The following is a 26,639-nucleotide window of genomic DNA, read 5'->3' on the forward strand; positions in this document are numbered from 1 at the left end:
AAGCAGACTCAAACAGGAGTGTGGTGTAGGAAACGGAGATCAGTCTGTGAAACCCGAACCCGATTACTTCCTTTCGACAGTGACTGGGTGACACCACTCACTGGTCAATATTCAAATGGCTACCCAATATGAGTGAGATTAGGAGGGTATCGCACAAAGCTGGATAATGACACTCTAAATGAGCCATTACTAGGTACATGCTAGGTTGACACATGATTTGATGCACAACCCGACACCAGGTGGCCCCAGTACGGACTCGCTGAGTGTGGATTGCGGGCAGCGGCGCTTGGCGTACTCGCGGCCAGTGGAGAGTAAGGCAACCGAGGATGGCGAACAGCGGCGTAAAGGGAATGAGTGACAAGCTTCCAGGAGATTCTTGTGAGGCTTAAGATGGCCAACCACCGCGTAGTGGGTCGGTGCGGGTGGTGGTGCCTCAGAAACAGTCGATGACCTCACGTAGTGGAGGTAAGCACGACGGGATTGTCCCCAGTTGGCAAAGGAAGCCAGGCACCACGTAACCGTGGGTTAATGCTGCGGTACACCGGCAAGCTTTGGAAACAAGTTAGGGGAGGCTCCAATGTGGGGAATCCCCCCCCCTGTAAAAACTGCCATGGCATTGTTAAGGCCTCTAGGCAGCCGAGAGTGAAAACCTTTGCGCCACTGCCCCCGTTCGCTATCTGGCATAATGTTCACTATTCTAGTGAACACTTTGTATCAGTCCAAACAACCCTTATTGGTGTGTGGTTGTAAGTCAACCTGATAGACCAGCTATCCTAGTAGCATGGACACGTGCAGTCTTTAGGCTAAACTCTAGAGGGCGTGTTAAGCCAGCTGTTTTACCATCACATATACCCCTTGAACACCAAGTGAAAGGACACCACACAAGTTGTTATGAAAATAAGCAGATATTTATTTATAACAAGACTACCCTGGCTCTTTATGAGACAGGGAGCTAAGCACACAACAAAACTCTTACGAAAATACTTAAAGTCGCACAATTTACACAAATGCCAGAGGGGCACGAAAAACCATATACACAAGAAGTGGAATGCGAAGTTACTAGCAGGTAAGTAATACTTTTCTAGACTGTAGAAACGCTAGGCCTACAATGCTGAACCCTTGGATTAGAAGCAGGAGGCCTAGGGACGCCGTGTGCAGAGTGGGAACTCTCACGCGTAATGCGGGAACAAGTCTATGGATACTAGCAATCACAAAGTTACTGTTCTCGGGCGAACCAGACTAGGTGGGTCGAAAACAAGAGTGGATCCGAACACTTAGGGTGTTGGACTATGCTGGAGCACCGGAGTACTCAGTTTACCTAGCCCAGGGGCTGCGGCTGCATAGTGTTCAAGTTGCATCGGAAACCCTGGTTGAAGATCCAGGAGCCTGAAGAAAGAAGTTGCTGGCAGGCGGCCAGTGAAGAAGTTCGTGGTGATCCAAGCCTGGATCAGGGAAGAAGAAAACCTGTAAGCAGAGGGGACCAAGTTCTGAATCACTAGCCAGTGATTTAGGTGGGCACCAGGATGGCACCGGACGAAGTCACCTCGACCAGGTGAGTGGGCGCTGCTGGGCTCTGCAGTCTCTCGGACCAGGAGGCGTTGTCGGCGACCAGGATGGAGGTGCGAGCTGTCCCACGAAGGTCTCTGCTGTCGACGTCGCTGGACCCTGGATTGGGGCAACAAGTCTTGGCAAATGCAAGCCCACGCGGTGGACTTAAAATGGAGTCTGGAGTGGACCAGGAGGGTCCAGGGTGCTCCTCTTTTGGAGGGGAGCAAGGGCTAGTCTGGAGCAACCAGACCAGCGGTGTTTGTCGTCGTGAAGCGTCGTGAGAGGGCCACTAGCCAACGGGCAAGCGACCTGGACAACGCGGTGAGCAGCAAAGAGCAGAAGGGCCCCACGCAGATCTCGTGGATGCAGGGGGGCTGAACTTCGGTGCTGGAGCTGCTCAGGGTCGGGCTTCTCTTACCCCAAAGCACTCAGTCGAGGACACTCGGTGGTCGTGCTGGACAAGCGTCATGCAGTCTTCAAAGATGGCCGGTCCCTCGAGGTCTCGTCACACCCACGGATCACAGCTGGGCTGATGATGCAGGTTGAGGTCAGAGGTGCCAGGGAAGCCGGTTCTCGTCGTGCTGGGCAGTCTTGATCCCGAGGAGAGACTTACAGCAGACCGCGATGCTTGGTTGGTGCCTGCTGCTGCAGGGTGACTACTCCTTAGTCACAAGGGAGAAATCTTGAGAAGAGTCTTGAGGTCCTTTCGTGGAAAGTTGGTTCAGGATTCAAAGATGATCTAATTTGGAAGGGGGCCAGTTCCTACCTTTATCCTGCAAATAGGGGCTGGCACGCAACTAAGACCTGCCCTATGGGTGGGACTAGGAGGGGGGTGGTTACACCCCTCTCCTTTGGCGGGCTTTCCCCAGATCAGGGGCTGGAGTGCCCCTGGAACTGGTTCCAGCCGGCCTATGCACAGTGAGCACCGGGGTGCCACTTGCAGTCACCTTCCTCTAAAGCCCTGCCTACCTAGGATACACAAAATCCTGTCTGGGACGGTGCTGGCACCGCCCCTGGCAGGAAACCCTTTGTCCTTGCCTCCTGTGCTGTGAGGACTCCCAGCAGCAGGAGGGCAGACTTGTGTCTCGGTGGCAGCCTCCATCTTGTGGAGCTGAGGCTATGTCTGACTTTAACCGGGGTTACAGGTTACATACATGTCGTGCCCCTCTAGGAGGGTGGAATGCTAACCCCGTCGCCAGAATTGGCGAGGGGTTAGTATTCCAATTCGTATGACACCTTACTCGACATGTTTTGATAAGGTTATACCAAAGTTAGCATATGACCGCGAGGTACATAATGCACTTAAGAGTATATGGTATAGCGTTATCATGGAACAGCTATTAGGACTTTGTTCCGCAAGCTGCCAACGGGCTCAGCTCATGCCAGAGCACCATTTCACATTATTCCACGCACTCTGCCTTCAGGATTGTTAAGGCCTGCCATAGGAGTGACTGATAGGAATATAGGTGTCCATTTTAGGGTTAGATATAGGAATACTATATCTACAGCAAAGAGTGATTACACCACCTTGCCCCAGCTGTCGTGCAGCCAGTTGTGTCAGATTTGGATGGCCAGCCAGGGGTGGCATAATACATGCTGCAGCCCCTGGTAGGCCCTGGGTACACCTATGCCCTGGGTACCTAAGGTACACTGTACAGGAACTGATAAGGTGACTCAGTATCCAATTAGATATGTACCTAAGGTACATGGAATCCATTTTACAGAGAGAGCAGTAGGCCTGGGGTCCTGAATAGCAGGGCCCCAGGTCAACTAAGTCAGAAAACCAGCAAAACACCAGGCAAAAAGTTGGGGGCAACCATAGTCAGGGATCTACCTTCCTACACAAGACAGCCCATGTGCGCAGCCTACGCTAGCCGAGACCTCAAACACACACGCAGGTGCAAAAAAAGACCAACTCTTCAGCTCAATTAGTCCTTATTTTGAACCTCTATATTGGAGACGGTTTGTGGCAGTCATTTCATAAGGTCAGTCCTTGTTCCAATTCCATGTTGACATTTCGGGTTGCCATCCACTTGTGTGCGTTTTCATGAATGCCAGGTCTGACTCACTGGCAGGCAGCTTTGCTGGGCAAGCAGACTCAAACATGAGTGTGGTGAAGGAAACGGAGATCAGTCTGTGAAACCCGAACCCGATTACTTCCTTTTCGACAGTGACTGGGTGACACCACTCACTGGTCAATATTCAAATGGCTACCCAATATGAGTGAGATTAGGAGGGTATCGCACAAAGCTGGATAATGACACTCTAAATGAGCCATTACTAGGTACATACTAGGTTGACACATGATTTGATGCACAACCCGACACCAGGTGGCCCCAGTACGGACTCGCTGAGTGTGGATTGCGGGCAGCGGCGCTTGGCGTACTCGCGGCCAGGGGAGAGTAAGGCAACCGAGGGTGGCGAACAGCGGCGTAAAGGGAATGAGTGACAAGCTTCCAGGAGATTCTTGTGAGGCATAAGATGGCCAATCACCGCGTAGTGGGTCGGTGCGGGTGGTGGTGGTGCCTCCGAAACAGTCGATGACCTCGCGTAGAGGAGGTAAGCACGACGGGATTGTCCCCAGTTGGCAAAGGAAGCCAGGCACCACGTAACCGTGGGCTAATGCTGCGGTACACCGGCAAGCTTTGGAAACAAGTTAGGGGAGGCTCCAAGGTGGGGAATCCCTCCCCCCCTGTAAAAACTGCCATGGCATTGTTAAGGCCTCTAGGCAGCCGAGAGTGAAAACCTTTGCGCCACTGCCCCCGTTCGCTATCTGGCAGAACCGGCTGTTTGATCTGGAATTACTCCTCGACCATCATGTTCTCAATATCTGTAGGAGGAAAAAAAAATGTGGCTTCCGACGCAAATATCTGCATCAAGATATCTGTAGTATATGACTGTCAGTAATCATTAGAGACATGGTATGTCCGAAGGTGAACCCAACAGGCCAACCCAATGCGAATGCAGATATTTAAAACAGAGGCTAAATCCGTACCACTTCAAGTGGGGAAGCCTCGGCACTTATAGTTGCCCTGGAGGAAAACAGGAAATAGATCTTATGTTAAAATTGTGGTAAAGAAACGTGTGGCTTTCATCTCTTGCTACACAGTCACATCACTGCTGTCAAAACACCAGAACTGTAAAACCCATCAGGGGCCAGATCATGTGTGAAGACCTTGAGAATTTGTGTTAAATCCAAGCTTGGAGCGCCACATGCACACCCGAACGGTGCTCCACATCAAAAACAAGCGCGCGCGCTAAAAGTTAAAAAAGAAAGGGGCTGTAAAAGTGAAAGCTTTTCACTTGAGCGAGCAGCACCAGGAGCGATAATTGCAACCATATGGCGCTGCACGATCCTGCAAGTAAATCGCCACACGTGCATGTGTTGCCATTGAAGGCCAAAACGATTGCTAAAGGTCTTTTTGCCTATGCAGCGCGTGCGCTGCATGCTTAGGCAAGACCTAAAAAGAACGGTGCTCTGCGAAAAAGTTCTTTGCTAAATTGTGAAATTAAACCAATCCTTCAATTGACGTTTGGTAGTTTCAACAAGGGTTGTCATTTGCCACGCAGATAGAGTGCAATGGGCAGCTTGGGGCGGTCTTGCTAAGAATGAAAACTTAGGATTTGGGATTCTTAAAAGCTTTTCTTTTTCCAGATCTGTCATTCTGCATTTCTTCTCACCCTGTGAGTTACTTATGGTTCTTAAACCTTCACACGATTTTCACCTTGAAATTATTACCTTAGCCAAATCGAAATGACTAAGTTTTAAAGTTGTTCTTCTTGCAATAATAAGTTTGGCTAGAATATTTGTAGAACTGTATGCCCTATTATGCAATACTGGGCTGTGAGTAATACAAGATGGCATTTTGTTGAGCACTATCCCAGAAAGTCTTCTTAAGGTTTCTTCTTTGCCTCATAGTGTACACGTAATTTACCTCACACTTTTTGAAACATTACAGGAATCCGGGTGCGAAATTTCAAATTAAGGTTTTGGTCACAAGGTTTTGGAAGCAGTGATGCAATAACCTGAAGACTGTGTTTCATGCTTGTAATGATTATTTTCACTATTAAAGGGTTGGTGTATCCCAAACACAGACAACTCTTGTATGTGTCATTTCTTTCGGCCTATGCGCTTTTGGTATTTCTCACATGTAATGACAAAGATGCGTGATAACACCCTGGTTACTAACCAGTAATCTTCATTATCCTTAGTGCCTAACGTCCAGTTCTTATAGCCCGCCCTCCCTCCATTGAATTCCAGGCTTAATTGTCGCTTGGTAAATTCAGGAAGGCTGAAGATTAGAATATGCCTACACCACCCCTTAGTTGGACATGTCTACGGTATTTGCAATTCCAATTCTGTTTTTTGTCCTGACATGTACTGGAATCCACCTCACATGTAATTACTGCAACAAAGGCGTTAAGGATAATGAAGATTACTTTTGAGTAATCAGGTCATATGTCCGAGTTTCAAACACTTCCTTCCCCCTCTGACCAACTACAAGAGTAATATTATTACTGTTATGCTTAACTCAATCACCCAGCAAATGGTTACAGCCAGCAGACAGGCACATACCAAAAGCAAATGTGAGACACTGTTATACACAGTCGTTAAATGGCAACTCCTTTTCAGCTCATCTGCTTCTTTAGAAACATATACCAACAACTTGCAAATTTGCCTAGGGTAGGACTTATCCCCCACCCCGCCTAAATCCTGGGCTACTAGCCCTCCAAAGGGGATCACAATTTGCACCACTGATAAGGTACAATAACCCCATCAAAAATGTCTAGCGTTGCATGTGCACCCAATAAAAGGAGACCTGTATTATGGAGCTGGTTTAAATTGTCCATCTGGAGGATGGTCCCTTCGGTATTGAGGAGCTAATAGTGAAAGCAAGCAGATACAAACAGCCCAGACGGATATAGATAAAAAAAAAAAAAATGAAGGGTGAAAATGTTTTTAACTACTCCCTTAGTGGGGCTCCTCTGGCTTGTTGTACAAAATGGTCTACATGTTGCCTCAGAGGGGTGGAGAAAATATATATTTTTTTAAATGTGTGCGTGATATTAGAAAAACATTATGACTAACTTTTATAAAGACGTTTGAGCAAGGGTAATTTGCTGCTAACCACAGATGTACGTTCCAACGGCGTTTACTCTGATAAGTAATGTTATTCGAGGTACATGCGATGAAAACTAAACACTGTCCTGTACGCTTAACACAAGAAAACAAATTGCAGTTAAAAAAACGCATGTCTTACAATCTACTTACTCAACATTGTAAAAAAAACTACTATAAACAATCAGTTGTCTAAAAGAATCTCCAAAACAAGTATTCACTTTAAGTATAACATCCACAAACACCCACCACGCCACAACAGAATAGAATGATTATGAAAGTGATGCGTCCTTCTCAAAGAGTATATGGATGGGTCCTTCAAATCAAAACATGGTAGGCGCTACTTGCATCATCTAGCTTTGGCATTAGACGCAGGCAACGGCATTTTTAGGCTTTCAATAACGCAGAACACCACAAATTTTCGAGCACTATCTATAAACAACTAAGAGAGCGCTCTATACTCCGACACTCAACGTACAGCATACATTCCAATGAACAGGGCAACGAGACTTCGTGTGGTCCTCAGTTTGTTTACATTACGGGCTCAGAGTGGGGAAAAGCACGATACCTTGATCTATCCAGCACACAATGCTAAGGCCAGACGAGAGGGACTGTGAATGCCAACGAAGGATTATACTACGGTAGAGGCATTCTACTACCCTCAAAACACCCAGGCCCAAAATCCCCCGACGGCGCCCTAAGGGAGACGGCCCGAGCCATAAACACGAGGTGCACGACTGCACCCCTAGCATTTTATTTATTTATTTAATTTCGGCGGAATATTTCCGTAGCCCCTCCGACATCTCTTACCTTCGTGGGTCTTGGCGATCTTCGCCATCTTGCCGGACGGTATCTGTTAGCTGATTCTACGCAGGGGCGATCTGCTACTGTTTCCGGTAGTGCGCAGTGTGGATGGTGGAACACGCGTGCGTACTCAACAGCTCTAGAAATAGAGTGTTAAATTCATGTGGGACGCAGGAGCTTCAAAGGCTATCTTGTACGCATGTTCGATAGTAGGTTAACCTGACCGCCATCTTAGAATGGTGTTGCACCACACTACTAGTTGGTGTCGTAACCAGTCTGGCTAATGGCGGTTGTTTCCACCTGTTTTAAACTTAGCTAAATTAAAACAAAATAATTTTTAAAACTGGAGATGTTTTTCTGGTGCACCATCACCTTCGTGGTCATTCAAAGTAATAAGTATTACGTTCAGATTTCTAAGACCAAAAACTGAAGTTCGCCTAGAGATAAATGAGGGACTACAATTTCTGACGGGTCCTCCATGTGATCTCATTTTCTAACAAAGAACTAGAACATCAACCTTAAAACTGGAGGATAGAATAAACTGTATATATTTTTTCTTTGATTAATTTAAATCAGTTACAATCTCTTAAAATATGACAGTAGTAATAACAATATAATGTAAATGAACAATGAGTTAAAAAACAATCCCCTAAGGATGTGACAGTATATTTAACATTGCTGTAACCAGGCAATCATTTTTTTCCAGAGGTTCAACCCAGACGGTATTTGTATACAAAAATGTTCAATATATATCTATTAGCGAACAAAGATGCCTTCTACTTGTAGTGAGCAAATAATCTCAGTATTGCCTGAGGACATAGTTATAGCCTGTAGCGTTACATTTAACTAACTCATCTTTCAAGGCCAAAACTCTGCATCTATTCTATTAGCTTATAGCCAAAGCTCCTTTGCAGTAGGATATGTGCAAAGTATTCACAATATGTAAAATAAAAGAGTTTAAAATCATCATGGTGATTTAAAAAAACACAAGAGGCTAAAATGCCATACGCCACCATAGGTTACAGAAACAGTAGAACGCAGAAAATACTGTTCATCAGTGGTTGTCCAAAAACATAGACAACAGAAGATAAAGGGCTAAAGTGCTTCTGCTGAAGGCTGTGTGGAACAGAAGGGTGCGCGCAACCTCGCCAATACAAATCCTGGTACAATGCGTTCTGATAACCACCCAGCAAAAGTCTAAGATATTAAAGTACATATATTTTATTGCTCGCACAATAAGTTGCTTATGTGCAGTACTGTTGACATTTTTCAGAGTTTTGCTCACATAACTGATAGAGGCAGATCACCAATCACAAAGGTAGCTTATGTGGACTTTTTAAAGAGTGACTGTACTTTTAAAAGGACTTTTACAAAACACTCCATGGTTTGCGCTGTCACACCTTATAAGCAGAACAAAATTGCTTGGCGACAGGATCAGATTCCATTTAAATTAAAGATGTTTTGGGGGTAAATTTTACGCCATGGCAATAATACTGGGCAGATGAATAGTATATGCAGGAAGTCTTCCTAAGGATATTGGCAGAGTCAGCCTGCACTCTTTGTTCTCCAGTGGCTGATGCCATTTTGGGAGTGTGGCAAGCGATGGTAGGAATCAGAATCTGCCTTGAAGCACTTTTATTTTTATAAACTTTCGAAATGTGTCATTTATGTAGGTTTGCGCGGTCACTGCCTTGTATGTGTTGATGGTCATCCAGGCATGCTTGCGCAACCTGAATTTGGCTTTATCTTCTCGCCAGGAGAGTTGCTTTTATTTTGTTTAATACTAGCTTCAAAGACTGGTGAGGTAAGCTGTTTTGCCAAAGTTGTTCTATCTTTATATGATTTATTGAGGCTGCTATTTTCTCCCCCCAATAATTTGCATTTGGGGATGTGTTTTTACTTGCCATAACAATGCTCTTAATGTGTTTTTTTGTAGAAGAGTAGGATCTGCTTCTTATGGTTACCCCCACTTTTTGCTGATGTTTCACTGTTTTTTTACTTTAGTCTGGCTGGGGCCCTGCTAACCAGGACCCCAGCCTATCTGCTTCCTCTCTAAATTGATTACCAGTACTTTAGGATCACTCCAGATTGGATTCTGGGGTACTCTTATAAGTCCCTAGTATATGGTATACTATGTACCCAGGGCATAGGTACCCCAGAGGCCTACCAGGGGCTGAAGCATGTATTGTGCCACCCATGGGAAGCCTTCCAAAATGACACCACAGGTCTGCTACTGTAGCCTGGGTAAGGTATTGTATGCACCCCTTACTGAGATATAGGTTCACTATATCTCTCCATATCACTGCACATGTAAACCTATCAGTCACCCCTATGGCAGGCCTTAACAATCCTGAAGGCAGGGTGCTGGGTTTCATGTGAGAGGGTGCCCATGCATAAGCAGAGCCCCTCTGCAGCTTTCGGAACCTTTATTCCGGGGTTGTTTGTGATGCAGCCAAACTATATACTCTTAAGTGCATTATAACCTTGCGATAAATGCTAACTTTGGGATGGCTGCATGGTAACATGTTGTGTTTGGTGTCAAACACCTTGGAATCATACCCCATACCAGTAACTCGTGTGGAAGTATGATCCCACCCTTCTAGAGGGAGAAACATGACAACACCAGTATACCCTGTACCAGCTTAACAGACCCTGGCATCACAAAATGGATGCTGCCAGCCACAGACACGAGTCTGCCCTCCTGCTGCTGGATGAAACTCTGGCAGGGGAGGCCTGGACAATAGGTTTCCTTTCAAAGGGGGGTGTAACCACCTCCCAGACAGGCTTTAGTGTATTGGGGCTGGGTGGGTGCACTCCAAAAGTGCTTTGAAGTCTGCACTGGGGGTACATTTGGTGTCCCTGTGCATAGTCCAACTCAAACCGGTTGCAGGGGCTACCAGCCCCTGCTCTGGCGCGAAACTGGACTCTAGGGACCCACAGGTGGGTCCCTAGAGTTTGTCCCACCCCTTCTTCGGGTATAAGATAGGAACCCCTGGCTACAGGACTTTAGATTTACCTGGGCGAACCTCTGATACATAATTCTGGAACTTCGGTGATCTACAAGGCGCTAGATGACTGAAGAATCTCCCTTGGAGTAAAGAAGTTACTTCCCTGCAAGGCAGGCACCTAAGACGCATCTGACCGGTTTGCATCTCCGAAGCTCCCGCCGGACTTCGAAGAATTTGCAACACAAGAGGTGGGTTCCCAGACTTCCCAGTGGCAGACCCAAGCTCCCAGCAAAGCGTAGCCCTCGTGGGGATCGTGAAACCGGAACCCCTGGACACTGTGCACATTTGTAAGTGGATATGCTTCTCATCCATTCTTGAGGCTGTGCTTTGGTCTACTTGTAGTCCACACCCTGAGCAGTGTCTCCACTGAAGATTACTGGCCTACACTCACCGAGGGTCCCGTGGGCTGGTAATGTGTGATTCCCTTTGCAATCCCTGGTCCGTCGACTGGTGGGTCCCTGTGAAGACAACTCTAACTTTAATTGGGCTTACCTGGTTGCTCCTGATGTGCCCTGACTCTCCATCACTTGGGGAGTCCCCAGAACCTTGCTGGTCCGCACCAAAGCATCTTTTCTCTTCCTGCGTGCGTCGCTGTTACCAAGGCTTGTTGGTTTCAATCCGAGCACCGACAGCGCAGCACTCGACATCCTTTGTGGGACAGCTCGAATCCAGCTCCTGGTTATCTTTGACGCCTCCTGGTCCACATGGCTGCCGAGTCAAGCTTCACCTCTTCACACCTGAAACACCTGACATCAGTGGGCATTCGTCTATCGTGCCCCTGTTCACTGGCAAGTGACCCAGACTCTGTCCCCTCTGCTTTCAGGTTCTTCTGATCTGCGATCCAGGCTTGGATCACACCGGACACTTCTCTTCTTCCCGGCAGCAGCACTTTGCAGCAGATCGCCATTGAAATCAATGACGATTCCCAACACCATTTGACACCTACGCACCCGGCTTCCCTGGGTGAGGTAACTCAAGTACTCCGGTGCTCCCGTGGGTGCTGGCACTAGAACCCCCTAAGTCTAAAGGTGTTACTCAAAGTCCTCTCGTAAGTGTCCTTAACTTCTAAAATTCCAACCGCGATTTTCCCATAGAATAGTATAGAGCTCGCGCCTGTGTTCTCACACTGCACACGTTCCCCGTGGGTCTCCTGTGTCACTACCTTGGGTGGTTCCATGGGGCCCCAGCAATTCTACGTGCTCTAGGCACTGTGTCTAGTCAAGTTGTGGTTCTTATACCACTTTCTTAGTATATGGTTTGGTCCCCCCTGGGGCCCATTGTATATTGTGCTATTTACTGTAGTTTTAGTACTGTATTATTGTGTATCTTGGACTCTGATCTCATAAAGGGATTAGTAGTGAGTGTTTAGAAATAAATACACATTTTATATATACCTTGTGTGGTTCTCCTTTCATTTAGCGATTTAAGAGGTTATAATCTGGTAAACCAAGCTACTTTACGCTCCTTCAAGACTTAGCCAGAAGGCTGCTCTCCATAGCTACCACTAGGATAGCTTTCAATAAAGGTTGTCTTTAAACCTATTTATCAATAAGGGTTGTTTGGACTGGTAAAACGTGCACACTATAACTAGTGGACAGCATATACCAGGCCAACCTCTCACAGTTTGGTTTTGCCTGCCTCAGAAGCAAGCAATGAATATTACCAGGTCTTGATCTTAGTGGCAAGCTTCCAGTGTGATTTGAGCCGGCGAGCTGCTTTGCGGCAGGTGGAAGATTAGGCAGAAAACTTTGCTCTGTGTAATGTATAAAAAGCTTGCAACATTTCACATGAAAGATTTTCAGGCCGTATGTCAGTGTTGGTAAGAACTTTGCCTTTATCACTGTGAGTAGCTGCTACCAAGTCGTACTTCACCGTTTAGTTGCCAGGAACTGGAGTGCTGCAATTTGTGATGCCACCCTCACTTTGAAAATGTTTAGATGTAATCTGTGAGACAACAATCTTGCAACCATACAACTAGTTACTTATAACTACCAATTCTGCCCACAGGGCACCCCCCACAATGTCATGTCTTTTTCTTGAATATTCTTTTGCCAAAGATGACTACCTTTGTTTTCTCAAGGTTTGTGATCAATTTGTTGGTCGAGCAGTATCAATATAAAGCGGTTAACCCATTTTGCAAGCCTGTGTCTGTGAGATTCAGCAAGATGATGTTGTCTGCATGTAGTAATACCATAATTTGTTGTTGACCCAACTTTGGAGGATGGTAGTGAGTAGACTCCAGTTAGGCACTCAAGTCTGCTAAATATAGATTGAACAAAATCATGGCAGTACGCACCCTTGTTTTATGCCTCCATCTATAGGGATCCTGGATGTTAGAGACCCTTATTACAACTAAGTGTGAGCCTGGGCTGGTTGCCTGAATAAAGAAGCTGTATTCCTTTTAGCAGATTTGGAGGAGTTAGACCTGGCATCTTTTGGCGTGTTTCCCCTGTCTTTTTGCCTTCTGACCTCCTGTTGGGTTTTTTTTTTGGGGGGGGGGAATGTTTTTATTGATTTTGACAATATTAAGTCACTTACAAATATGAACAATATTTGATATATTTCATAATACATAGAATATATCTGGGAAAGGCATCAATTACAATCAGTATGCATTCCAAAGTCGCATTTCTTTGCATTGCAGTTCCATTTCTGTTTATGGGAAAACACATAGGTCACCTTGATAGGCATTCCACTTGACCCACTTTTTGTCCCATTTCTTAGGACACGCTCTCGCTTTGAACTCCTCTTTTTCTGCTTTCATGCATTTGTCATGTTCTCTAACCCACACTCTGAGTGAAGGTCTGTTCGCCAACCCCCATTTCCTAGCTATCTCCCTTTTAACTAGAGTGTAACCTAGTGTGGTGAATTGTTGTTCGATGTCTGTGAGGTCAGTCTGTTCCCACATATTTAGGAGACCCAGCCGAGGCGTAAGGGTGAGTTCCTTCCCCATGGCTTCCAGAATGTGACCGTGGCCCCCTCCCACAGAGGTCTCACTCCCGGGCAGTCCCATATCATGTGATAAAAATTTGCGTCCTGCTGGCAGTCTCATGACCCCCTGTTTTTGATGGTATGCTGGATTTCGTTTTTGCTAGTTTAGTGTCTCTCCACACTTTCTCACTCTATTCAGTGCTAAAGTGCAAGTGCTCTGTTAGATTTGGGGGTCTTTAGTTGGCACAGGTAGGTACTTGTGACAAATAGGGACCCTTGCCTCTAGTCAGGATAAGGGGATTACACTCCTAAATAACCCCTGCTCACCCCCTTGGTAGCTTGGCACAAGCAGACAGGCTTATCTCAGAGGCAGTGTGTAAAGCATTTGTGACCACATACAGTAACCCAGTGACAACACTAAAGATGGACACCAGAAAAGGTTTTATATCATAATTAAGTTTACTTTATATAGATTTATCACAAGACCATAAACAACAAAAATACACAATACTATTACTTTAAGATGGTAGATTTAGCTTAGTTCAGTTCAGTTCTTTAGATGCGACACTTTGCGTCAATGTACCTTAGGTTGAGTTGCGCTTCCACGACAAGCAATGTCGCAGCGAGGGAAATGCAGCAAAGTTCAGGTGCAAAGAAATAAAGACGTGAAGATCGTCCAGATGCAGCACACTTCTCCGGGGATGCGATAAGTTCTCGGTTCGATGCGTGGACTGCAGCGGCGACACCCTTGTTCAGAAGTGCAACGGCAGGCAGCAGCGACGGCGACACGCTTCCTCTACGTTGCAGCACGCTTCTGTCCATGCGGCGAAGTGTGACAATTCCAGCGTCGATACCCTTGTTCAGAAGTGCGACGGCAGCAGCAGCGACGGCGACACGCTTCCATCTCGTTGAGTCACACTTCCAGCTCCTTGCGACACGCAGTTCCTCAGAAGGCCCAAAACAGCAGCAGGCACTTCCAAAGAACTCTGCGAAGCAGGAGGCAAGCTCTTTTCCAAGCCCTTGGAGATCCTTCACAAGTTGAAAATAAAGTACACAAAGTTCTTTCTCCTTTCTTTGGCAGTCAGGCAACCACTGCAGGCAATCCCCCAAGCAGCACTTCAGCTTGGGAATAGGCTCTCCTCAGTTTCTTCAGGTTCCTCTCCTCAGTAAAGGTTTCTTCTTATAGTCTAAAGTGATCTAATTTCATGGGATCAGGGTCCCAATACTTACATCCCAAGATCCTTTGTTGTGTCTGCTTTGCTGGGAGCGCAGGACAGCATCAGACCCTCTGGGCCGGTCACACCACCACGCACCGCGCACACTCCCCGTGGGTGTGCCCAGGCTGCCCCGATCCCGCCGCTGTGCTCCTGACCACTGGTGTGGTCTCAGCCTCCGTAGCGCAGCGCCGCTTTCTCCTGCTGACTGTTTGTTTTCCCCCCTGGTGCCCGTTTCGTGCAAGACTTGGAACTCCCTCCCAACCCACCTCCGCCTGACCCAAGACCACCTCGCCTTCAGGAAGCAGCTCAAGACCTGGCTGTTCGAGCAGTAGCGGACCCCCCCCTCCCCAGCGCCTTGAGACCCTCCGGGTGAGTAGTGCGCTATATAAATGCTTGATTGATTGATTGATTGAGATGTCTGTAAGTCCATGTCCTGAGTCACAGATTCTTTGGGATCCTGTGGGATCCTCAAAAATGCAGACCGGCAAAGATGCTGTTGGTGCCTGTTTGGACAGGGTGGTCACTCCTTGACCATAAGGCAGATTTCTTCCATCTTCCAGTCGAAAAGGAATGTCGAAGGTCCAGGAATTATGTATCAGAGTTTCATCTTGGGTAATCTAAAGTCCTACGGACTGGGGTTCTACACTTATTGTAAGTTTAGGGGGTTGGACTAACTCTAAGGTCCCTCCTATAGGTGGACCTGGGAAGGAAGTGGTTACACCCCTTCCCCTTTGTCCAGTTTCACGCCAGAGCTGGGGCTGAGTGCCCCAGCAACCGGTTTGAACTGGGAAATGCATGGAGAACCTTGTGTGCCCCAGGCCGTATCTGAAAAGCATTCACTGAATGCAACCCACCCTGCCCCAATACACTAAAGCCTGTCTGGGGAGTTGCTGGCACCTCCCTGGACAGAAAACCTATTGTCCAGGCCTCCCCTGCTGGAGTTGGAGGGCAGCAGCATCCATTTTGTGATGCTGGGGCTCTGTTTAACTTTAACCAGGTTTACCAGTAACTACATGTCTTCTCCCTCTAGAAGGGTGGAATGCTACCCCGGCCACCAGGACTTGCGGGGGGTGGGGGGGTAGTATTCCAAAGTGTTTGACACCTTACACAACATGTTTTAATAAAGCCAAACCAAAGGTAGCATTAACTGCGAGGATTATAATGCACTTAAGAGTATATGGTATGGCTATTATAGAACAGCTATAAGGAGATGGTTCTGAAAGCTACAGAGGGGCTCAGCTCATGCTAGGGCACCCTCTCACACAAAAGCAAGCACTCTGCCTCCAGAATTGTCAAGGTCTGCCATAGGAGTGACTTATAGGTTAATATGTGTCTATATGTATATATCGAATTGCTTCGTCCGACGCCCACACGTCTACAATCCCTGTACTTGGACTGCTTCTAAGACGAACAACCCAAACCCAATTCTGGTGCAAAAATTCAGTGCTTTATTCCATTAAGAAAATCAACACCCAGCAAGCACGCATGACGCGTTTCACCTCTAGCCAGAGGCTTGATCACATGATGTGCTGCTGAAACTGTTGAGGGTACTTATAGAGCATGTAACAAGAGGTGGAGTTCAATCGTAACATCCTACCATTTTAACCCTTTAAGAAACTGTAAACTTGTTCATACATTGTGTTATTGTAATTAACATAATTAAAGACATACAGGCATATGCATCAAAGTAAATACTGGGAGCAAATAGGCAGATTCTCAGAATCTTCCCCTTTGCTCCCGGTATTTTTGCATTTGGTAGATTCCTTAAATTGCTATTGCATTTTAGGAATCCCAAATTGAGATTCCTTAAATGCAATGCATGAAAGTAAAAAAAATAGCGAATTCGCTAATAGGAGTAGCAAATTACCATGAAGTTGAACTTCATGGTAATTTGCTAAAACTTTGAAAAAAGCACTTTTGTGCATTTTTCAAAGTTTCATGTTGCGCACACACATGCCCTTAGGGCGTGTGTGTTCAACATATGTGCAGAGATCAATTTCAGGGGTGCAATAGGGTGTCATTTTGACATCCTTGCACCCTTGAAATTGCATGAGCAATTTGCGAGTACCTACTGGTACTCGCAAATTGCTCATGCAATCTCCAATTCATTCCTATGGGCCTGTAGGCCCATAGGAATGAATGGGACAGCATTCCTTAATTGCGACTAGCAATTTGCGAGTAGCAATTAAGGAATGTTTAGGAATCGCTATTTTAATAGCGATTCCTACATGCATAGGCTTTTGCTATTCCTAAATAGCGATTCCTTAAAAATCGCTATTTAGGAATAGCAAAAGGCTACGTTGATGCATCTGCCAGATAGTGTCTAACTTTTGTTGCAGAATAACAACTTTGGGGCATATGCATCAAAATTCGGTATTCCATGTCCTTAATAGCGAAAAATAAGGAATCGCTAATAAGGACATGCAAACCGCGATGCATCAATGAAATCGGTAATAATTACCGAATCAGTAAAATTCTGTATCATATAGGGAAAGTACGATAGCGAGACACCATTAGCAAATACCGAATTAGCAAATACCGAATCGGTATTAGCGAATTCGGTAATTGCGAAATCGGTAAAAAGACGCGACGCATCGGAAGCAGGCTGATGACATCACAACCAGGAAGTAGGACAGCCCATGCTCCATTCAGTGCCCGAGGGGCTCAGGAGAGGAGGCAGAGCACAGGAGCTGAGGAGCCAGACTGAACCAGCAGCAACCAGGACGAGGCAAGCAGTTTAAGATGGAGAAGGAGGCCCCCCAGCAGGGAAAGGACACACACAGGAAGAGAAAGCGCAAGTTCTCTGATAAGGAACTTGAAATCCTGATTGAGTGTGTAACCAGCAATAATGACAAACTTTTTGGGAAGCTGTCCCTGAAGGTGCCAGAGGCGGAAAAAAGAAAGATGTGGCTGCGCATCAAGGACAAGGTCAATGCTTGCGGAGTCACCCACCGCGGCATTGACGATTTAAAAAACCGCTGGTATGACCTGCGTAAAAGGGCCAAGGAGAGGATCGCTCAGAGGGTCAATGATGCAGCAGGCACAGGTGGGGGCACATCCAATGTAACACCGAACACAGCTCTGGAGGACCTAGTGGAGTATATTATAGAACCTGAAGCTGTTGTGGGGGTCACCCATCTGGACACCTCTGGTGCTGCGGAAGGAGGACAAGGTAAGATGCATGGCAGCGTAGCAATGCAGCGTGTAGTCAATCCCTGCCCACTCCCCCATGCCAGACCCAGTGCACATGTAGCCGTCCCTAAAACACATACCCTCACCACAGTGTTGCACCATGGGAGTTGTAGTCAATACATGAATGAGTGCATGTCTGACCCCAGAGGTGAATGAAATGAAAACAGCAGCAAAGGGCCAAATGTCTGTCCAAAAATGTACTTTATATAGAGAAAATAATGCAATATCCACATACAATAACTAAATATTAACTATGCACTGTTTCACACACAGATGCATCCCCCATGGAATCAGACGACAGTGGCCGCCTCGTCATCTCTGAGGCACCAGTGGTGACCGATGCGGAGTGCTCACAGGGACATGAAGCCATGTCCTCCCCTTCACCACCACCGCGGACACCACCTCCACCACCGCCATCCATGCGGACAAAGACCCCACCACCACCGCCATCCATGCGGACAAAGACACCACCACCACCACCGCCATCCATGCGGACAAAGACACCACCTCCACCACCACCACCAGTGCGGACAACTCCGCAGAGCCGCAGGGCAGATGTTCCCTCCCTGCACGAGATGGAGTCAGAGCAGAGTACAGCAGCCCAAAATGTCCCACGCCAGGCTGTCGTCACTCCAACCACCCAAACAGCAGCACGTCAGCGTGTCAGACAGAGGGCTGTGCCCCTGGGTAGGGCAGCAGCAAGACCAGTGGATCCGGCCGAAGGGTACGGAGTGGTTGAGACCCGAATGCTGCGTGTCCAGCGCCTGCAGGGGAGACACGTGGGTGCAATGAAACTCACCATGACAAAACTGTGTAAGAAATTAGGAAACATGACTGACGCTGTGCGTGAGCACACCACAGCCGTAGCTGCGGGCAACAATGACATCAAGCTTTGCCTGCATGAACTGACACGTGCTGTAGTCACAGGCCAACAAAGTGAGCGCCGGAGGCACAGGCAGATCATGCTCGCTGTAAATTCTACCAATAGGGCCATCACTAAGCTGTGCAACATCACAGCTGTGCTATCCCGCAGGTCTGTGTCCCTGCAAGTGGACCTAGGGCATTATTGTGGGGATGTGGCAAGGGCCCTCGAGAGAGTGACCACTGCAGTGGAGCATCTGCAGTCTGGAACAGCCAGTGTCAGCAGTGTGGGAGTGGATGAGGGGAGTGAGGCAGCCTCCATTGTGAGCAGCGTCTCCCTGCCGGAGACCAGCGGGAGGAGTCGCAGTGTGCGCAGCGCAACAGCCACTGACACCCATCGTGGAGATGCGGAGGAGTCACGGGACAGGAGACTGGGGGTACGTGGGAAACGCAAGTAGACATGTGGCAATGTCTCACTATCCATGGTGACGTAACCATGGGCCAACTATAGTGCCACAAGCAGCACCCGTGTTGACAAGGGACTATTTTAGTTGAACTTTTACTGCAGCTGCATCATGTTTGATTTACATATTTCTGCACCAGTCAGGTGTTCATGACCATTAAACCCTTGCAAACCAGATCATGTTGTCAAGGCACTCTCTTACCTGTCTCAGAAATGATGCCGTGTGATGTATGTCCGCCTCCGTTGCCCTTCTGCTGTGTTGGGCACATGCGCCTGTTGGTGTTGGGGGGGGGGTTGCTGTGCACGTAGTTCATCCTCTCCGTCCACCTCTATGGGTATCCCCCTGCGGGTGGCGATGTTGTGAAGGATGGCACAGACAGCTATGATCTGGCAGCAGGTCACTGGGTCATACTGCAAGGCACCTCCTGTCTTGTGCAGTATTCAGAAGCGACTCTTGAGGATGCCGAATGAACGCTCCACCACATTCCTTGTGCTGATGTGTGCTCTGTTGTAGCGCTGCTCTTGAGGTGTTGCTGGGTTGAGGTAGGGAGTGAGTAGATACTCACGCAATGCGTAAGCGCTGTCACCTGCAGGATGGGGAGAGAATGGTCATCAGCATGAATGCAATGATACATGTGGGGATGGAGTAAACGATGATGCATCAATATGTACCTAGTAGGTGTCCCTCTCCAAATTCACCGTTGATCAGGCGCCTGTGATTGCCACTGTGACGGAATATGTAAGCGTCGTGTGTGCTCCCGGGGAATTGGGCTACAAGGTCCGTAATGATGTACTTAGCATTGCACACGACCTGCACATTAATAGAATGATATGACTTCCGGTTGCGGAATATGTATTCGGTGGCTGATGGAGGACAGATGGAGACATGCGTGCAGTCAACACACCCTATCACATGGGGGAATTGTGCCACCTGGTAGAACTCCCGTTTGGTGCGGGTCAGCTGCTGGTGGGTTGTGGGGAAGGTGATGTGGCGATGAATGAATGTCAGCATGGCTTCTAGGAACCGGTGGAAGAAGCGTGATAATGCGCTATGCGACACGCCTCCGGTCTCAGCTATTACCCCCTGGAAGCTTCCAGATGCCAGCAGGTGCAGGCAGCATAGGACCTGGACATGGGCTGGTATGGCGTTGGTCCTACGGGTCTCGTGCTGCAGTAATGGTTCTAGATCTGCTATTAGGCGCATGATCATGGCACGGTTGAGTCTGTACTTATCGTACACCTGTTCCTCGGTCTGCCCCAGCAATGTGATGCGCACCCTGAAGACCCTGTCCTGGATCATCCTCCTGCGCTGAGCCTGGGCGTTGATCCTCCTCCTCCTAGCAAGCACGTAGAGGGCAGCCATTTTGGAAGACTTGTGGGGTTTCCCAGGGCATTTGTGAAGGGTTACTGATTGTCAGCACCTGCAATATATATATATATATTTTTTCTATCCTTCAAATAACTTTACCTCCAGTTTGAGATTCCCCTTATTTTGCTCATGCTAAATAGCGATTTTGGCATTTTTCGGTATTAGCGATTTTTCATGCATTCCATTGCGATTCTTTATTAGCGATTCGGTATTTCCGAGGTCAGCTTTGGTGTTCGTTATTTCCGATTGTCTGATTTGCGATTCGGTAATTTACCGAGGGGATATTTTTAACGATTCTTTATTTTTTACCGATTTGGGGTTGATGCATTGCATTTTCTGGTTTTGCGTTCGGTATCAGCCTGTTTTACCGATTCGGCATTTTAACGGGAGGTATTTTGCTTGATGCATCTGCCAGTTTTTAAAATGCCACAAGGAGCTGTGCAAATCACGCAATATGAAATGTAAACATACTACATCAAAAAAACACAATTGATCCTTTTATAAAAGTTAAAAAATACAATAAAAGACAAACTGGCAGATGCATCAAAGTAAATACCGGGAGCAAATGGGCAGATTCTCAGAATCTGCACTTTTGCTCCCGGTATTTTTGCATTTGGGATGCATCATCCCAAATGCAATAATCGCAATTTAAGGAATCTCTAAATTGAGATTCCTTCAATTGCGATTGCATTTAAGGAATCCCAAATTGAGATTCCTTAAATGCAATGCATGAAAGTAAAAAAAATAGCCAATTCGCTTATAGGGGGAGCAAATTACCATGAAGTTGGACTTCATGGTAATTTGCTAAAACTTTGAAAAAAGCACTTTTTTGCATTTTTCAAAGCTTCATGATGCGCAAATACATGCCCTTAGGGCATGTGTGTGCAACATATGTGCATAGATCAATTTCAGGGGGGCAACAGGGTGTCATTTTGACACCCTTGCACCCTTGAAATTGTATGAGCAATTTGCGAGTACCTACTGGTACTCGCTAATTGCTCATGCAATCTCCAATACATTCCTATGGGCCTGTAGGCCCATAGGAATGAATGGGACAGCATTCCTTAATTGCGACTAGCAATTTGCGAGTAGCAATTAAGGAATGTTAAGGAATCGCTATTTTAATAGCGATTCTTACATGCATAGGCTTTTGCTATTCCTAAATAGCGATTCCTTAAAAATCGCTATTTAGGAATAGCAAAAGGCCACATTGGGACATCTGCCAGATAGTGTCTAAAATTGTTTAAACTTCATTGTGGCATTAATGCCTAGCAGCCAACATATGTGCAAACTAAGCAATGTAAACAATTTTAAAACTCAATTAAATTAAGTAAAAAATCATTCATATATAGACCAGTTTACATGTTAAAAAGATTTCATATAGGGTACCCAAATAACACCAATAGGTTTTATCTTTCACTATGCATGCTGATTTTTAGGTCGAGCCTATCCCATTCCACAGGAATGGATAGGGGAGAAATTTAGTGTTGCATCAGGAAATGGATAGGGGAGAAATGTAGTGTTGCATCAGGAAAGCTAAACCAGCCGGCGGATTTCCACAAGTGCATATGGTCTCGTGAATGCGCTCCCATCCGCCTGCTGGTTTAGCTTTCCTGATGCTCTCCACATCAAAGCAATCAGCCTCCCTCCCACAGGCTTCCCCATCGTGCGCAGTGCGCGCTGGCCTCACTTCTCCTCCCCCCTAATTGCTCTCACTTTCACGGCAGCCAGGCCGTGAGCTACTTCAAAGCGATCCGCTCCGCCCCCTGCTGCATCCCATATGGTTTTGTTGAAGCGCCTCGTCTCCCTCAGAGCGCACACCGCTCCTGCAGCAGTAGTCCGCCTTACTCCTTCAGGAACCGGCTTTTCCGATAATGCTTGTTTCAATACGTGACTTGTTACTGAACTGTTTAGTCTCTATTGTAAAGCGCTTATACTATGCCTGTCTGCCCAGCTCAATTATCTATGCGACTTGTCTGCCTGTCAGCCTGACGACCTTTCTAGCTACCCCATCTGGTGTGCTTTCTCTGTAGCATCACCGCTTTACACATTGCCTCTATCTGCTCAACACGCTGTCCTCCAGTCTGCGGAACTGATTTCCCCTCAAGTCAGAAGCCATGTCTCTAATGCATGTACATCGCGCCGTCACGCGCCTTTCTTCCGTCTTTCTCCTCTCATACTCGCATTCCCCCATTCGTCTATCTACAACAAATGACCAATCTACGCATATCATCCACTGTCCTTCTTACCAGCACTACTACTTTTCAAAAGAAACCTTCCCTCCTCGGTCAAAGTTCAGCTAATTCTCAAAGCTATCTTCGCCTCTGACGTGCCCGAGCCGGAGAGGGGGCCGCGTGCCGCTGCTCACGAGGCGCCGCTCCATTCCTTTTCATTTTCTTATCGTGCCACGCTTCATTTGCACTATCATGGCGCGTCAGTTACACAGGTTACAAGCTGCTAAGGCGGAGCACGCTCTTCACCTTTGCATATTTATGCTCGCCGAGACACACCTCAGAGCCCCATCTCCCTCTCCAATAAAAAATAAAAATGTTTTTTCTATTTTGTGTGTGTGCTGCTAACAAAGGAAACACTCCGATGCCAATCAAGCTTTTAAATAATGAGTTCACTGCGAGGGTAATGTACGAAGTTTAAAAAACGAGAACTTGGCATAACTCCGGTGGCTGAAGTGGCGGTGGTGGGGTTGGTTGGACGGGGAATGGAGGGGGACGGGGGGGTGTGGCCACCCAGAGTCTCCTACTTCCAGTTCACACAGTCTAGGGCACTTCCCGTTCGTTATTTGCATATAAAGTGATATATATTTTGCATTGCTATTCAATGGTGCGTTGGGGCAGGTGTATCTCTGTCCGAAACGAGTTGGATGTTTAAGTGATTGCAAAAAACAACAAGTGATGGACTGAATGTGGATCAATGTCACACACTCCCCCAGTCAAAAGATCTGGGCCCAAATCCATCGTTTTTTTGCACTCCACACCACCCTGGGTCAGATAATGGCTTTATGCAAATCAGCTCTGACCCTGTTGCCCCATGGGAACAGTCCAGTCCGAACTACAACAGCCATATCTTTCCCAGACCGGAATCAAGCATCCGAGGACCGGACCGGTTTCGAGGTAACACCTCTCTTCAGCCCGGCTAGCTTGACTCCAAGTGGTGTGGAGTGCCTGGGACCCACGTCTGGGCATCCCCAGCGCACTTAGGGCGGCAATTGCAAAAAACAACAAGTAATGGACTGAATGTGGATCAATGTCACACACTCCCCCAGTCAAAAGATCTGGGCCCAAATCCATCATTTTTTTGCACTCCACACCACCCTGGGTCAGATAATGGCTTTATGCAAATCAGCTCTGACCCTGTTGCCCCATGGGAACAGTCCAGTCCGAACTACAACAGCCATATCTTTCCCAGACCGGAATCAAGCATCCGAGGACCGGACCGGTTTCGAGGTAACACCTCTCTTCAGCCCGGCTAGCTTGACTCCAAGTGGTGTGGAGTGCCTGGGACCCACGTCTGGGCATCCCCAGCGCACTTAGGGCGGCAATTGCAAAAAACAACAAGTGATGGACTGAATGTGGATCAATGTCACACACTCCCCCAGTCAAAAGATCTGGGCCCAAATCCATCGTTTTTTTGCACTCCACACCACCCTGGGTCAGATAATGGCTTTATGCAAATCAGCTCTGACCCTGTTGCCCCATGGGAACAGTCCAGTCCGAACTACAACAGCCATATCTTTCCCAGACCGGAATCAAGCATCCGAGGACCGGACCGGTTTCGAGGTAACACCTCTCTTCAGCCCGGCTAGCTTGACTCCAAGTGGTGTGGAGTGCCTGGGACCCACGTCTGGGCATCCCCAGCGCACTTAGGGCGGCAATTGCAAAAAACAGCAAGTGATGGACTGAATGTGGATCAATGTCACACACTCCCCCAGTCAAAAGATCTGGGCCCAAATCCATCGTTTTTTTGCACTCCACACCACCCTGGGTCAGATAATGGCTTTATGCAAATCAGCTCTGACCCTGTTGCCCCATGGGAACAGTCCAGTCCGAACTACAACAGCCATATCTTTCCCAGACCGGAATCAAGCATCCGAGGACCGGACCGGTTTCGAGGTAACACCTCTCTTCAGCCCGGCTAGCTTGACTCCAAGTGGTGTGGAGTGCCTGGGACCCACGTCTGGGCATCCCCAGCGCACTTAGGGCGGCAATTGCAAAAAACAACAAGTGATGGACTGAATGTGGATCAATGTCACACACTCCCCCAGTCAAAAGATCTGGGCCCAAATCCATCGTTTTTTTGCACTCCACACCACCCTGGGTCAGATAATGGCTTTATGCAAATCAGCTCTGACCCTGTTGCCCCATGGGAACAGTCCAGTCCGAACTACAACAGCCATATCTTTCCCAGACCGGAATCAAGCATCCGAGGACCGGACCGGTTTCGAGGTAACACCTCTCTTCAGCCCGGCTAGCTTGACTCCAAGTGGTGTGGAGTGCCTGGGACCCACGTCTGGGCATCCCCAGCGCACTTAGGGCGGCAATTGCAAAAAACAACAAGTGATGGACTGAATGTGGATCAATGTCACACACTCCCCCAGTCAAAAGATCTGGGCCCAAATCCATCGTTTTTTTGCACTCCACACCACCCTGGGTCAGATAATGGCTTTATGCAAATCAGCTCTGACCCTGTTGCCCCATGGGAACAGTCCAGTCCGAACTACAACAGCCATATCTTTCCCAGACCGGAATCAAGCATCCGAGGACCGGACCGGTTTCGAGGTAACACCTCTCTTCAGCCCGGCTAGCTTGACTCCAAGTGGTGTGGAGTGCCTGGGACCCACGTCTGGGCATCCCCAGCGCACTTAGGGCGGCAATTGCAAAAAACAACAAGTGATGGACTGAATGTGGATCAATGTCACACACTCCCCCAGTCAAAAGATCTGGGCCCAAATCCATCGTTTTTTTGCACTCCACACCACCCTGGGTCAGATAATGGCTTTATGCAAATCAGCTCTGACCCTGTTGCCCCATGGGAACAGTCCAGTCCGAACTACAACAGCCATATCTTTCCCAGACCGGAATCAAGCATCCGAGGACCGGACCGGTTTCGAGGTAACACCTCTCTTCAGCCCGGCTAGCTTGACTCCAAGTGGTGTGGAGTGCCTGGGACCCACGTCTGGGCATCCCCAGCGCACTTAGGGCGGCAATTGCAAAAAACAACAAGTGATGGACTGAATGTGGATCAATGTCACACACTCCCCCAGTCAAAAGATCTGGGCCCAAATCCATCGTTTTTTTGCACTCCACACCACCCTGGGTCAGATAATGGCTTTATGCAAATCAGCTCTGACCCTGTTGCCCCATGGGAACAGTCCAGTCCGAACTACAACAGCCATATCTTTCCCAGACCGGAATCAAGCATCCGAGGACCGGACCGGTTTCGAGGTAACACCTCTCTTCAGCCCGGCTAGCTTGACTCCAAGTGGTGTGGAGTGCCTGGGACCCACGTCTGGGCATCCCCAGCGCACTTAGGGCGGCAATTGCAAAAAACAACAAGTGATGGACTGAATGTGGATCAATGTCACACACTCCCCCAGTCAAAAGATCTGGGCCCAAATCCATCGTTTTTTTGCACTCCACACCACCCTGGGTCAGATAATGGCTTTATGCAAATCAGCTCTGACCCTGTTGCCCCATGGGAACAGTCCAGTCCGAACTACAACAGCCAAGATCTTTTGACTGGGGGAGTGTGTGACATTGATCCACATTCAGTCCATCACTTGTTGTTTTTTGCAATTGCCGCCCTAAGTGCGCTGGGGATGCCCAGACGTGGGTCCCAGGCACTCCACACCACTTGGAGTCAAGCTAGCCGGGCTGAAGAGAGGTGTTACCTCGAAACCGGTCCGGTCCTCGGATGCTTGATTCCGGTCTGGGAAAGATATGGCTGTTGTAGTTCGGACTGGACTGTTCCCATGGGGCAACAGGGTCAGAGCTGATTTGCATAAAGCCATTATCTGACCCAGGGTGGTGTGGAGTGCAAAAAAACGATGGATTTGGGCCCAGATCTTTTGACTGGGGGAGTGTGTGACATTGATCCACATTCAGTCCATCAC

At 47.7% G+C, this 26,639-nt stretch overlaps 1 protein-coding gene across 2 annotated transcripts in view; it reads right to left on the reverse strand.

The window, feature by feature from the left end:
• Positions 1-7,632, reverse strand: part of SF3B1 (splicing factor 3b subunit 1) — a 316,805-nt gene extending 309,173 nt beyond the window's left edge. Inside the window, exon 1 of one of the 2 annotated variants that reach the window (XM_078680435.1) lies at positions 7,478-7,632. In XM_078680435.1, the coding sequence (XP_078536561.1) occupies positions 7,478-7,505 (28 nt within the window). In that variant the 5' untranslated portion in view covers positions 7,506-7,632. The remainder of the gene's footprint in view (positions 1-7,477) is intronic. The other variant, XM_078680436.1, reaches the window with a different exon arrangement.
• Between the last annotated feature and the right edge of the window lie 19,007 nt (positions 7,633-26,639).

Source organism: Lissotriton helveticus, chromosome 3_1 (genome assembly GCF_964261635.1).
Source record: "Lissotriton helveticus chromosome 3_1, aLisHel1.1, whole genome shotgun sequence".
Lineage (NCBI taxonomy): Eukaryota > Metazoa > Chordata > Amphibia > Caudata > Salamandridae > Lissotriton > Lissotriton helveticus.